At 40.5% G+C, this 12,080-nt stretch overlaps 1 protein-coding gene and 1 long non-coding RNA gene across 6 annotated transcripts in view; one reads left to right on the plus strand and one right to left on the minus strand.

Annotated features, from left to right (window-relative positions):
* Nucleotides 1-12,080, minus strand: part of SEMA3A (semaphorin 3A) — a 411,783-nt gene that overhangs the window by 164,345 nt on the left and 235,358 nt on the right. For all 3 annotated transcript variants that reach the window (XM_054066986.1, XM_054066976.1, XM_054066968.1), the window contains exon 3: nt 8,419-8,616. In XM_054066986.1, the coding sequence (XP_053922961.1) occupies nt 8,419-8,530 (112 nt within the window). In that variant the 5' untranslated portion in view covers nt 8,531-8,616. The remainder of the gene's footprint in view (nt 1-8,418; nt 8,617-12,080) is intronic.
* Nucleotides 8,497-12,080, plus strand: part of LOC128852232 (uncharacterized) — a 120,417-nt gene continuing 116,833 nt past the window's right edge. For all 3 annotated transcript variants that reach the window (XR_008449948.1, XR_008449947.1, XR_008449949.1), the window contains exons 1-2: nt 8,497-8,629; nt 9,973-10,027. This is a non-coding gene — a long non-coding RNA (uncharacterized LOC128852232). The remainder of the gene's footprint in view (nt 8,630-9,972; nt 10,028-12,080) is intronic.

The raw sequence follows: 12,080 nt of genomic DNA on the forward strand, positions 1-12,080 counted from the left end.
TCACTTGACAGGAACTGGCATTTACCACATGAAAATGGAGACCTTGTACAGGATCTAGTGTGATGGAAATGAAACCAAGTTGGCCTACAGACACTACATGATACAATCCTTGTGATGATTTGAGGAAAAGATCTTCATCAGGAGTCAGACGATATATTCACACAAAATAAAGTTGGACTGGGGAATCCATGAAGAGCATAAAGTAACACTAACACTCTGAAATCTCAACTTCATCTTTAGAGATTTCACAGTATGCCTTGGCCAGGCGTGCGATTTATGTCTAGCAAAGGACAGCCATCGCCATCCCAGAGGCAGCTGGTGATGAAAGCTGTACCCTGCACTCTCTGCAGCTCTTTTGGATGCTTGTGAGCTGTATTTATCGTCTGTTGCCTCTAGAAAAGGCCACCAGCCCCTCCCCCTTGAAAAGCGGCTCTAAATCCTTTAAATTATCTCACAGAGCTTTTTTGTGTCCTTTTCTCACACAAGGCTGGAATTTCAAAAGAAGCCAAGAGGGGCCGTCAGAACCAACATGAGCTTTGCTTCATTAGAGTAGAGAGTAAAGGAGAGCTTTCTTTTTCCTCCTTCCACAGGTTTGATGAAAGCAAATAACTACTTCATTCCTCAGATTGTTCCCCGCAAGATCCAGCTTTGCACAAAAATATTTATAAGAGATGAGAATTTTATTTGACTGCTCACTTCTAAAGTTTCTGCAACATCCAGCTGGAGAAATAAGTAGGCGGCCCAAGAAATGTCAAACAACTTTAAAACATTAGAAGAATGGCAAAAAGTTCTGACTTTACTGTGTTTCACTATCAAATATTGAAGTATGAAAACTAGACGTGACACAAGGTAGACTAGTGCTCACACGTTTCAGGGTTTTCAGTAGATGTGTCTAGCTCAAGGGTAATCTGTAATCCCCAAAGTCAGAAAAGAATCCCCCAAACTGTAAGCCCATTTAGAATTTTCAGAAATGAACATAAATCAGGTTTTGTCCTGCTCTCCATAATGAAATAGTTCAACTCAAAACCGGGAGAATTAGGGTCTAGGCACCTGTCCCCTGAATTACACACATGCATACCTATTTTTATTTGCAAACTATGCCATAGGAAACTGAGTCTTGGATACATTTTTCTTTTAAGGTGTACAAACATTCAGAAAGTAACAGAGCTGGCACGGGGACAGCTTATTGAAGGCTCTGAATGATTAAGCTATTAAATTAGTAAAGCCCTGCAGCCCCAGACAGTCATTTCCAGCATGTGTCACTGGATTTGGGATGAGCTTATTAAGGAGAGACATGGGAAATGTGAGAGGTAAATTAGTTAATTGTTCTAATAATATGAAGAATTTAGTAGTACTGTGTATTTCTTGCTATGACTGGAAGTTTGATGAAATTTAGATAGAGTGATAAGTGACTTCAAGATCACAGATGACAAAGGCATACATAAGTGTAATCAGTTGGATTTTCACACAACTTTAAATACTCATTTAGGCAGAGACAGTTTCTTAAATTAGGGTGAGATCAGAATACAGCCTAGGTTCTTCTTTAGCATTTAATTGGTACTTTCTTTTGATACCTTCCCAGAAAGAATGAAACTAAATGACTGAACAAGTTGCTGAATTCCTTTTACAGTCACTGAAAAGTAATGAGTACCCTTAAAGTCTCATTCAGCCTGCCTAACCCAAGATTAGCTCTCTGGAGGTACCTCTCCTTCCACTGACAGTGAAAAGAGCCTAATGTGGCTGACTATGTCAGTCAAAACGAAAGAGAAAGACACCACAGAGAACCTCCTGTGGTGCAGGAGAAAGGCTACAGCCTCTTAAGATTTCTGATGCTCTCAACAGCTGTGGCTATCCTTTTCTTTCTTGTACATTGGGGCACTATTCCACTTGGAAAAAAATAGAAAAAGTCAAGTAAATGTACTATCCTCACAGTTATTCTCACCATCCACAGCTGTTACTGGAAGAGAGCAGCTAACCTATATGAAGGCTGTATGTGGGAGGACCGTGAACTTGCAGACATTCCTGAAGGGAGCTTTAATCCTGCGAGGGAAGGAATTTGCTGAATCGTCCACCAGAACCAGCGCACCACCAGCAGCAACTCTCACACGGAACCTTAATTAACAAGAACATCAGGACAAGCTACAGAATTTCCATTTAAAATTTTTACATTGAGCTGCCAGGGTCCACCCCATACATTCACTTTAAAAAAAAAAAAGTGAATAGGGGCCTGAAGACAGTTTTACCCTTTTCAGCTTTCAAACAAATGGAAATGTCACAATCATTGACACCACTTAAAAGGATTTGTTTTCTCAGTCTCCTGGGCACTGCCTCAGGTGAAGATGTGACTTTGCTTCAGACTGAGCTACGGTCAAGTCAGGCTCCAGCAGACAGAGAAAAATGCTCAAAACTTTGGAGCAACTTTGTATTGCTTCTGTTTCCATTGCAAAGTTCCAGGTATGCACATCAGCCAGAGGAAGTAAATTAAAAAGATGTCTTTCTAATAGCAGCTGTGGGCATTAAAGGCCATATGCAGAATCAGTGATTAGGCAAACCAAAACCATATTAAAAGGATCAGATATAGCAATGCACTAAATAAAAATTGAAAAACACTTCCAAGCAAAAAGGAAGAGTTACGAATACAAATCATTTAGTGGTTTCTTTTCAGATAGAACTCTATGTAAATGCCTTCTGCACATGCAGAGGCACACGCAGAAAAGATTATCATAAATAACCCATTTACACTGTAGCAACCTGCAAAGACTGGGTTTCTTATTTTACATATTGTTTTGCTAAACCTTATAGAATAAATACACACCTGAATAAACTCTAAGCAAATACATAGGTACTTAAGTCCTGACCAAAATTTTCAATCACGGTAGTAAAATTTACAGACGACTTCACGTATCAGTAGATCCACTGAGCTCAATGAAACTACGGATGTTTAGACTCCTCACTAGGTCAGACTTTCAAAGATGCTGTAACAAACAGTAGAAGTAAGTGCTGTATACCTTGTGCACAGCGAAAGTGTAGTACTTTCCATTGCTGTCAATACTGCATCTAAATGAATAATTCAGTCATTTGCAAACTATACAGCACAAATAATTATAGAGAACTTCAGCTTCTCAGAAAAGGGCGTCTCTATAATTCAGAAACCACTTTTTCCGCTAGAATTAAATGGGAGAGTTGGAAACACAAAATGAAAATGTTGGGCTAGGTTTTCACCCTCCTTGTTCCAATTACACTGCTTGTCTCAGGCCCTAATTAGCTAGCTGAAAATTTCCCTATATAGGCAAGATCTGAGCTTAGACACTTCCTTCATCAGCTTCTCCCTCCTGTCAGCCCATGAGACATGTCAGAGGCAGGCAGGGAAGTCTCATCGCCTCCCCTGACAGTTCTCAGGTCTCGTGAACTGAACCATCACACAGACCTTATCTGAAGTACTCATTGTTTTGGGGCAGAAAAAGGCTGAAGAGGCTGTGGCTGCATCAGATGTGTTCACTGCCTCCCAGATCCCTGCACTGATTGACAGTGAGGTCCAAGAGTTCTGCAGCTATGCAGAAATGCCATCAGGAATGGTGGGAGCCGAAGAGTGTTACAAACACCTGCCTAGACTGCGAACATGGCTGGTTTGTCTTCCTTCAGGATCATCTTCCTAAATCTGGTCTGCCCTTCTCTCCTTTTCAGGCACATCAGAGAAGCCTTTCCCTTTTGTTTAAGCAAAAGTTTTTTTCAGAAGATACCCTGAATTCTGAGACAAACTCTAATACTGGTCCCAACTCAAGAAAGACGGGCTCGCTTGCCAGTACTTCTCTCCCTATTTCCTTCTCCCACTTTGTCCTGCTTTCCCAATATTTGTGGAGGTATTGAATTTTAAGAGTTGTAGAATTTGATGGAAAGGAAAAACCACAATCAAATCCACCAGCAGGTCATCAACTTACAACCAGACTGGGTCAGCAAACTACAAACCAGGTATCATATTTACACTAGCATACACTCAGGTAATTCAGTGCAGTGTCATTCCTCCCTCCTCACAGTACGTTGGACTGACGGGAACAGACAGAAGTTTTACCATTGTTTTCACTAGGGCCAGCAATTCATCCGTATAAAAATCCATCCTATAAAATTGTAAATGAACTGCACATCAAGGATGGAGTAGTTCTCACTATCACTGCAACTTTAAACAAAACACGTATTTTTAATAAGGCTTGACCTGGAGCCAGGGAGCAATAGAGCTAAATCTGTGTGCAATGCTTTTGCAGTTACTTATTCTCAAGTAATATGTATCCAATTGAGCAAGAATAACAAAGAACCACACATGTACTCTTACAAAATATACTTACAGCATTTAGTAATTTTCAATAGACAAATAGGATGCGACAGATGGATTTGAGAAAGTTGAGATCGCAAGATTTACGCATGTGGAGACAAAAATCAGGGTTGTCTTAGGAAAAAAATCTGTAAATCAAGGAATTCTTAATGGAAACTCTTTGGGCTTGTATATTTATATACAAAGGTTATTGTAACTGGTTCAATCTCTGTTTGTCCCATTACCTCCCTATACAGGGGACAGCAAAAGAAAATTTGAAACAATAAATGATACAAGAAATAGATCTGGAGTTAAGGCTTTATTTATTGTTTTAAACTTTGCACACTCAACTTGATCACCACCTTTCTGAGAAGTCTGTGCTCAATAGAAGTTTCCTGACCAGAGCTGTGACCTAGTGACACAATATAGAGACTTAGAACTAACACAGAAATTGAAGCCCATGAGATTACAAAAAAAAAAGAGCAACCCCCCCCCCAAAAAAAAAAGCAAACCCCCCTACATTCTTTACTGAAAGATTCTGTTAGTTTTGACATATCAATAATGACATTTCTTGTTACCTTACAATAAGGACACAAACTCTTTGAAGGACACAAAAAGAGGAGCTCAGAGGTTGAAAGGCTCAACTGAGCTTTCAGTTTTACAGCTGGTTTTACCACATTTAGGCTGTGATCCAGAACTTATTGACTTCAATGAACTTTAACCGTATTTGTTACCTTTGACTGAAATAATGAGATAAATATCATCTGTGCAAAACCTTTCCAATCCATGAGCTAAGATGAAAATGCTTGGAAACTTTAAAATGTACTGAGCAAAACCCTGATGCTACCAAACAGCAGTTTCACCACAGGTTTCAGCTGGACAAGGATTTCCCTAGTGCTCTCCTCAAATTTCCTTCCTTTAGTATGCCACCAAAATCAAGGTGATATAAACCAAATAACCAGAACTCTGTTTTACAATAAACAGAAAGAACCTTTTCAAACCGCAGACGTGGCCTTAATATATTCATTTATACACTTTCCCTTCCTCTTCCTATCCATAACATGCCCTGTAGGACGCTTCCGATCTTCTGCAATGCTGAGTGACAAGAAGTTAAGAGGAAACAAGAATAGAAGTTCTCTGAAACTTCTGTCCAACAACCTGGGAAATGGCAGAGCTAATACTGGACCTTTGAAAACCAGTGACCATAGGAAATCAAGGTTGGCAGGGATTTAACCCTTCATGACTAATTTTGCTAACTCTTAAAGCAAATGCCTGAGCTTTCTAACCATGTTTGACATCTAATTAGTTGAGAAAAACAAGAAGGTAAAAATACATCCTTGCTTTTCCTTTGAAATAAAGCACTGACAATTAGCTTTGAGGTATTTGTTTAGGTAAAAACCCAAGCATGCATGCTAAGAGAAAGCACAGTGACGGTCACTGAAAGAGAAATCACTTAGGTCCTCTTCTCACCCTGCATGTTGGGTTTTTTTGGTTTGTTTTTAACATCATAAATTTATGCTGCTCAACCACAGCTCTTCATGGAGAGGCAGAGTGGGTAAGCAACAGGGTAGCTTCTTTTCTGAAATGCAAGGAGTTTTAGTAGAGATGAATCACATAGTGTCTGGTAAGGCAGTGAGGAACACCCCGAGAGATACATATTAACATGCAAGGTATTCAGTCAGTGCCTAAGAGACATACTTTCAATACCTACAGTTGCTACGCAAGGTGTTAACATCGATTTGTGCACTGAATACTGTGCTGGAAGCAAAATTTGTCTGGAAAAGCACCAACTGATAAGGCTTAGTTTTCCCTGACTAATAACGATATCCCCATACTTGAGGATCAATGCAGCAGCACAGGCAACACGCGCCTCTTGACCTGGCCAAGCATTTACACTAGTACTTAACATTAAGCATGTAAGTAGTCTGATCTGATTTTCAGGGTTACACATGTTTTAAGTCAAATATGTGATTAATTATACATATGAATCGAAGGCCAGAGTGTGAATTCCTGTAAGTCTTTAGACTCTAACTTTCCCCAAATCAACTATGGATATATTTTCTTTGCTAGATAGGAAATAAGGTTGCTCAGCATTTGAACTCATTTTCTTTTTACAATGATCCCCAATTATAAAAACAGTCTCAATGTTCTCTTTTGTTTCCTGTTTTGCTTGTACAGCATTGACCGTATATTAAAATTTTATGTTTGATAAAAATAAAACCAAAATCCTTTCTTCCAGCAAGAGCAGAACTGGAAAACGACCAATCAGCAGAGTACCAAAATGTTGCTAAACTGTGTATGGAGACAGTACCAGCAGGGTGAAAAAAGAGAAAAACAAACAAACAAACAAAAAAACCCACTATCATCCAGATTTGGCCTTCCTTTGAAATTAGTTTCCAGGAATCTAGTCAGTACAAGCAGGGGTAGCACACTTGAACCATCAATAAACTTTAAAAGAGTGAAAAATAATAAACAATAATTAATTAGCTGTTAAACTCCTTTATAGGATATTTTTATAGCATCTAGGCTGCTATATACTAATCGGAGTTTCAGTGTGATTGTGAAAGTTTGGAAGCAATTAAGAGGTTTTTAATGAGTTTTTTGACATGATGTGTAGTTATGATCGAAGCTTTCTTCAGACTCCATTATTCAAAATAATCCATTTTGTGTTAAATACAAATGGCTTTTTCTTATAAATACCAAATGAACAGATTCTGAACCTCTTAAACTGTTCTTTTCATACACATTTTTTCAAGTTTAAACACACACAAATATGCATATATGTGTTCTTGAATAAAACCCTGCACATGCATTTATTCCATACAGTGCGTCCAAGTTTTGCAGGTGTTTAATTTTTGTTTTTCATCTGGAGTGTGAAAATGACGTCTGCCTTGTAGCACAGAGGACTTTTCCCCCCTCTCATTTGTAACAGGAGGAAGATGAAAAAATAAAAAGGAAAACGTATTTCTACTGGCAAGAGGTGTATTGACACTGTGCTGTAAAGTGAGATTGACATCTACGACCAGGCATGCACACACATGTTCTCTTTTTTTTTTTTTCCACGATAGAAGCAGCGTTACTTTCCTCCCTTCTTTCAGAACTGTAGCTGCTGCTCCTTCTCTCAGCCTTCAACAATCTGAGAGTTCTGAGAAGGCAGCTCTTCAGAGAGACATGTATATACACACAGATGTACAGATCTCCCTTTTAGAAACAATACTCGGCAGCTCTTAGATTTCGAACTTCTAAGTTGCACATTCTCCAGATCTGCTGAATTCTTCTGAAAACGTACTTAGGAAGGAACTATGCTGATAAGAGTCTGCCTACTTCAGAGTCCTCCTTTAATACTGGCAGCGTTAGACAGAACTTAATTACACATTACACAATTTCAACCGTAAACGTAATCTCACAGCTCTTCAGTTACACCTTCCCTGTGATCTCTAATGAAATACATCAGACTACGTCGAAACCAATCTCCGTTCAAATACAATTGCGCTGCATTGAACATCCACGGGCAGTATTTTCTAGTGCCTAACAGTCCTTTCCTCCTTTTCTGGACTGATCTCTTCCTTTCAGTTTATAGTTTCTTGGCAAACCCACCATCTACTGCTTATGTTAGGCATCTGATTGTCAGATTTGTACAAACTGAATATTCATGACTTGAAAATTAACTACTTCATGCCTAAAAAAAAAAAGAGGAAAATGTGACTCTTATCTATTCCACGCCGTTTGAAACAGGTCTGGTGCTGCGGCTGCACTACACGCCCAGCACGGGAGAGATGAGCCGGGTGGGCAAATGCATCTCCTCGTTTTAAAGTCCGATGAAACAGCACAAGAATGAAAAAATACTCTCCCACGGATCAGCCCGATCCGGAGTCCTCGTCTGCAAAGGCAACTAACTCTTCTTTGTCTGTGTTTAAACTGCCTGGTACCGAGCGTAGCTTTTTAAATGTCTTTTCAGGAATTTCTCCTAATGCCAGTTTCCCCTTCGGCAGATCAGGAAAACCAGGGAGGAAGGTGGGGAGAGCAGGGAGCGACAGGGCAAGGAGGGGAAGGCTGGGAGGGAGGGGTGGGGGGGGGTGGAAAGCGAGAATAAGAAAGAACAACAGACTTACCTTTATAGGATAATTTGAGCCTCGGCACATTATTCTTCACATGCTGGCAGTTGACTCTTCCAGCTAGTAATACTCCCAAGGAAAGCAAGGCAATTCCCCTGAGCCAGCCCATGCTGCGGCAGCCACTGTAGGGTCCCTGCGAGCCGGAGCCGCGGCGCTCCCCGTCCTGCCGGGCGCCGCCGGGGAACTTCAGGCAACCTGGGGAGCGGAGGTAACAGGTGATGGGGGGTGGGCTCCCGCTTCAAGCCCCTCTCACGCCCACGCCTCGGGCCGGAGAAGGAGGCAGCCCCCAGGCGTGCGGGAGGCGGGGGGGCGGCATGCTGCGGGCCGGGGGCAGGGGCAGGGGCCGGGGCGGGCCGGGGCTGCCGCGGGCGGCGGGGGCGGCGCGGAGCGCGGAGCGCGCACGTGGAGGCGCGGGGGGCAGCGCGGCTCCCGCGAGCGGCTGACAATGGGAGAGCGGGGAAGAGCGAACCCCCCCAGCCCCCCGCCCCTTCCCCGGCTGTCACATGCGGAAAAGAGAGTAAAAAAAAAAAAAAACATAAAAAAAAAAGAAAAAAAACAGGGAAAAAAAAAAAACAGAAAAAAAAAAAGCTGGGGAAAAAAAAAAAAAAACAGAAAAAAAACCCCAAAACACATCGCGACACAGATCAGAGGAGGGAATAGAAACCTACACCGAGCTCCGGAAAGGCAAGGAGCTATCAATTTCACAAGCTATTTTCATGTCATTGTCCAGGTTGTTCTGTTCTCTTTTTTTTTTTTTTTTAATTTCATTTTACAGTTCTAATTAAAAGATTGACGTCCCCCCTTTGAAAACAACAGCCCAACACAACCCGCAATGTTGCTACCCACATAAATAACAACTCCTGCCTATAACGTAATCCTCCTCGGGTTGCTGCCGGTTAAAAAGCAAGTAACAAAGTCCTCCATCAGCATAACTTTACCACTGAAGCTTTAAAAGCCTTGTTAGGGAAGGCTGCTCTAACCCTCCCGTCCTCCCCACCTCCTGTACTGCTCCAGTTCAGCAGAAGAAATTCCTAGTAAAGCCCACTTCAACAATCAGTTCAAGACATGTACAGGTCTAGAGGGGCTTGTAAATTACACCGGAGTATTCTCTGAAGTGTTCTTAGAAGTTAAAAACGTTCCAAACCTTCCAATTTCTAAGACTGAGATTATTGGAATCTTATATTTTTATGTGATGAAGCTAGATAATGACTCTTGTTTGTTTGTTTAAACAAAAGGACACACAAAATCCCCAGAGGTCTTCTGAATCTTAAGGAGCTGTAAATACAAACATATAAGCAAACTTAAGCTCTCCCCTCCCACACATGTGAACAACCCCCTTCTAGTCAGTGATGGTTTATTAAATTTTCTGTGCTGTGCTGAATATAAACTTAATGCGTGTTTTGGAATGTAATATATCTTGCACAGATATGTGCCCCGCATTATATGCCTAATGTAATATTGACAGAAAGGTTGGAAATCAGCCTTTACAAAACATTGGTATCATCAAAGATGTGTGATGACCTGTTTTTATTTTATTCTTTGCTTTTCCAGAAAAAAAAGAGTCTGAGTGCTTTGTGGTGACAAGAGCCTATGCTGTTTCAGTGAGGTATCTTTCTTCCTTTTACCTTTATTTACTGTGTGTTAAAAAAAAAGTTATTTAGTCCCACTGATGGTGTCCACATTACATTCCGAATTTTGCAGAACATGGCATCCCTCTCTTCACTGTTCAGACCTAACTACTAGACGAGCATGTAGGAAATAGTGCTGACTTTGAAACTGAAGTTCATAGTTGAAAATGCGGGTGTCAGTGTGGTTCTAATTAAAATCCAAAGACTCACAGAACAAGACTTGGTGTTACAGTAAAGCAAGGGCTAAAATTCTGTCAGAGCTGCTTTCATTGCTTAACATTCACACACCAGTGGAAAAGAAGAGGCTTTCCCCTTCTCCTCTTTAACAAATTCTTCTGCTTCCTGAGCTTAATTCATTAATCCTGTGGCATTGTATCTGCCAGATTCAGCAATTCTATTGATCAGCAGCATTGTTAAAAAAAATAAAATCCAAAAATAGCGTTGATTTTGGTCATTCCCACACTTGTTATCCTGAGCGTTTTCATGCTCCAGGCAGTGGATTAGAGCTCCAAAATGACAAGAGACGCCTGTCTGTTTTCCATGGATTACTTGCTACAGACATTCACTCTGCAAAGGAATTCATGTCACTTTGAGATTATTTGGCGAATTGGCCTAATGAATTATCCTTTTGTATTGAGCAAACAATTAGAAACAAAACACAAAAGGTGCACAATATTCAGGACTTTATAAAGCACATCATTTCACAATGATGTTGTTACACTCAATTTGCTTCAAGTTGCATAAAGAAGGGAAAACTACTTTTTTTTCTTCTAAGGAAAAGAGAGTATGAAGATAAAGTTCTGTCTTTGGTGTTTAAAACGAATGTGTAACACTGCAGACATTTTACAGCAACCAAATAAACAAATTGTGGTCCCCACTCAATGTGTGTTTTGCCCAAAAGACATAAAGGTTAGATAGAGTGAGTACTAACTTATCCAAGATTGCATTTAGAGAGATAAAATACAACATCCTCTTAGCAGAGATGAGAGAGACTTTTTCTATCCTTCATGTAAGAGACCACTCACATTTTGCCTTCCTCTGTGGGATATGTCAATCCAAAGACACAGAGAAGGGTAAAGACTGTTCCTGTGGGTCCTCCTCCTGCTATTTAGCTCTAAGTAGTGCTAATCAGCTATTCAGGATAGCATATGCTGCACCCCCTTATAAGGAAAGGGGCAATGGCAGCACTTCAGTAGTGCTTGAAGAGGCTTTGTATCTCAAAGACACCCATGGCCATATGTTGCTTCTGCCAAGGCCAAACTGGGCTCTGCTTGGGAGGAATGATTTGGCCAACGCTCCTACAGCAAGTGCCAGAAATGTCAACTCTGGGAATTTAGGGTGGGCAACAACTCACTTTCAAATGACAATCTATTCACCTTTTTTCTTTGGTCTTTTGAAAGCAATCTAGCTGCTGAGTTTAGAGAGAGGGTAAAAGTAAAATCCAAACTTTTCTGAGTTCTTCAAGTAATACTCTTCTCCCCTGAAGAAAAGAAGGCCACCGTTATTAGCTTAATTAATTATTACATTGTTGCTCAGCAACTTCAAAAGCAATAACAGTTATTGTGCTTTGTTTCCCATATTTGTTGCAGATTTTATTTTTATTTTCTATGATGGCATTTATATGACATTCTATACAGTGTTTTATGTCTTAAAACACAGGCAGGCACTTGTGGGCTCTGTTTAACATTTGTGGGCTCATACTGTGTGACATTATGTTTTGGACTTTTTTATACCACCTTTCAATATGTGCAGCTACTTCACATTGATAGATCCTACAAAAACTGGGAGGATGTGTCTGGGCTTTCAGAACAAGTTGACATCATTTGGTGCTTCCAGTTGCTCAGAAATAATATTACTTGACTTATGATTATATCAAAACATCTTGCTGCTGCTGTGATTTTTATACTTAGCAGCTCTTGAAAGCTTAACTCCTCTAAGAAAGTCTTTAGTGTGATTTAAAAACATACTTAGGTTTTCAGAACCATTTCCTGTTTTTTAAATGAGTCATTGCTTGTTTCTGTTGATGTGATC

This window comes from Cuculus canorus, chromosome 1 (assembly GCF_017976375.1).
Source record: "Cuculus canorus isolate bCucCan1 chromosome 1, bCucCan1.pri, whole genome shotgun sequence".
In the NCBI taxonomy this organism is placed as follows: domain Eukaryota; kingdom Metazoa; phylum Chordata; class Aves; order Cuculiformes; family Cuculidae; genus Cuculus; species Cuculus canorus.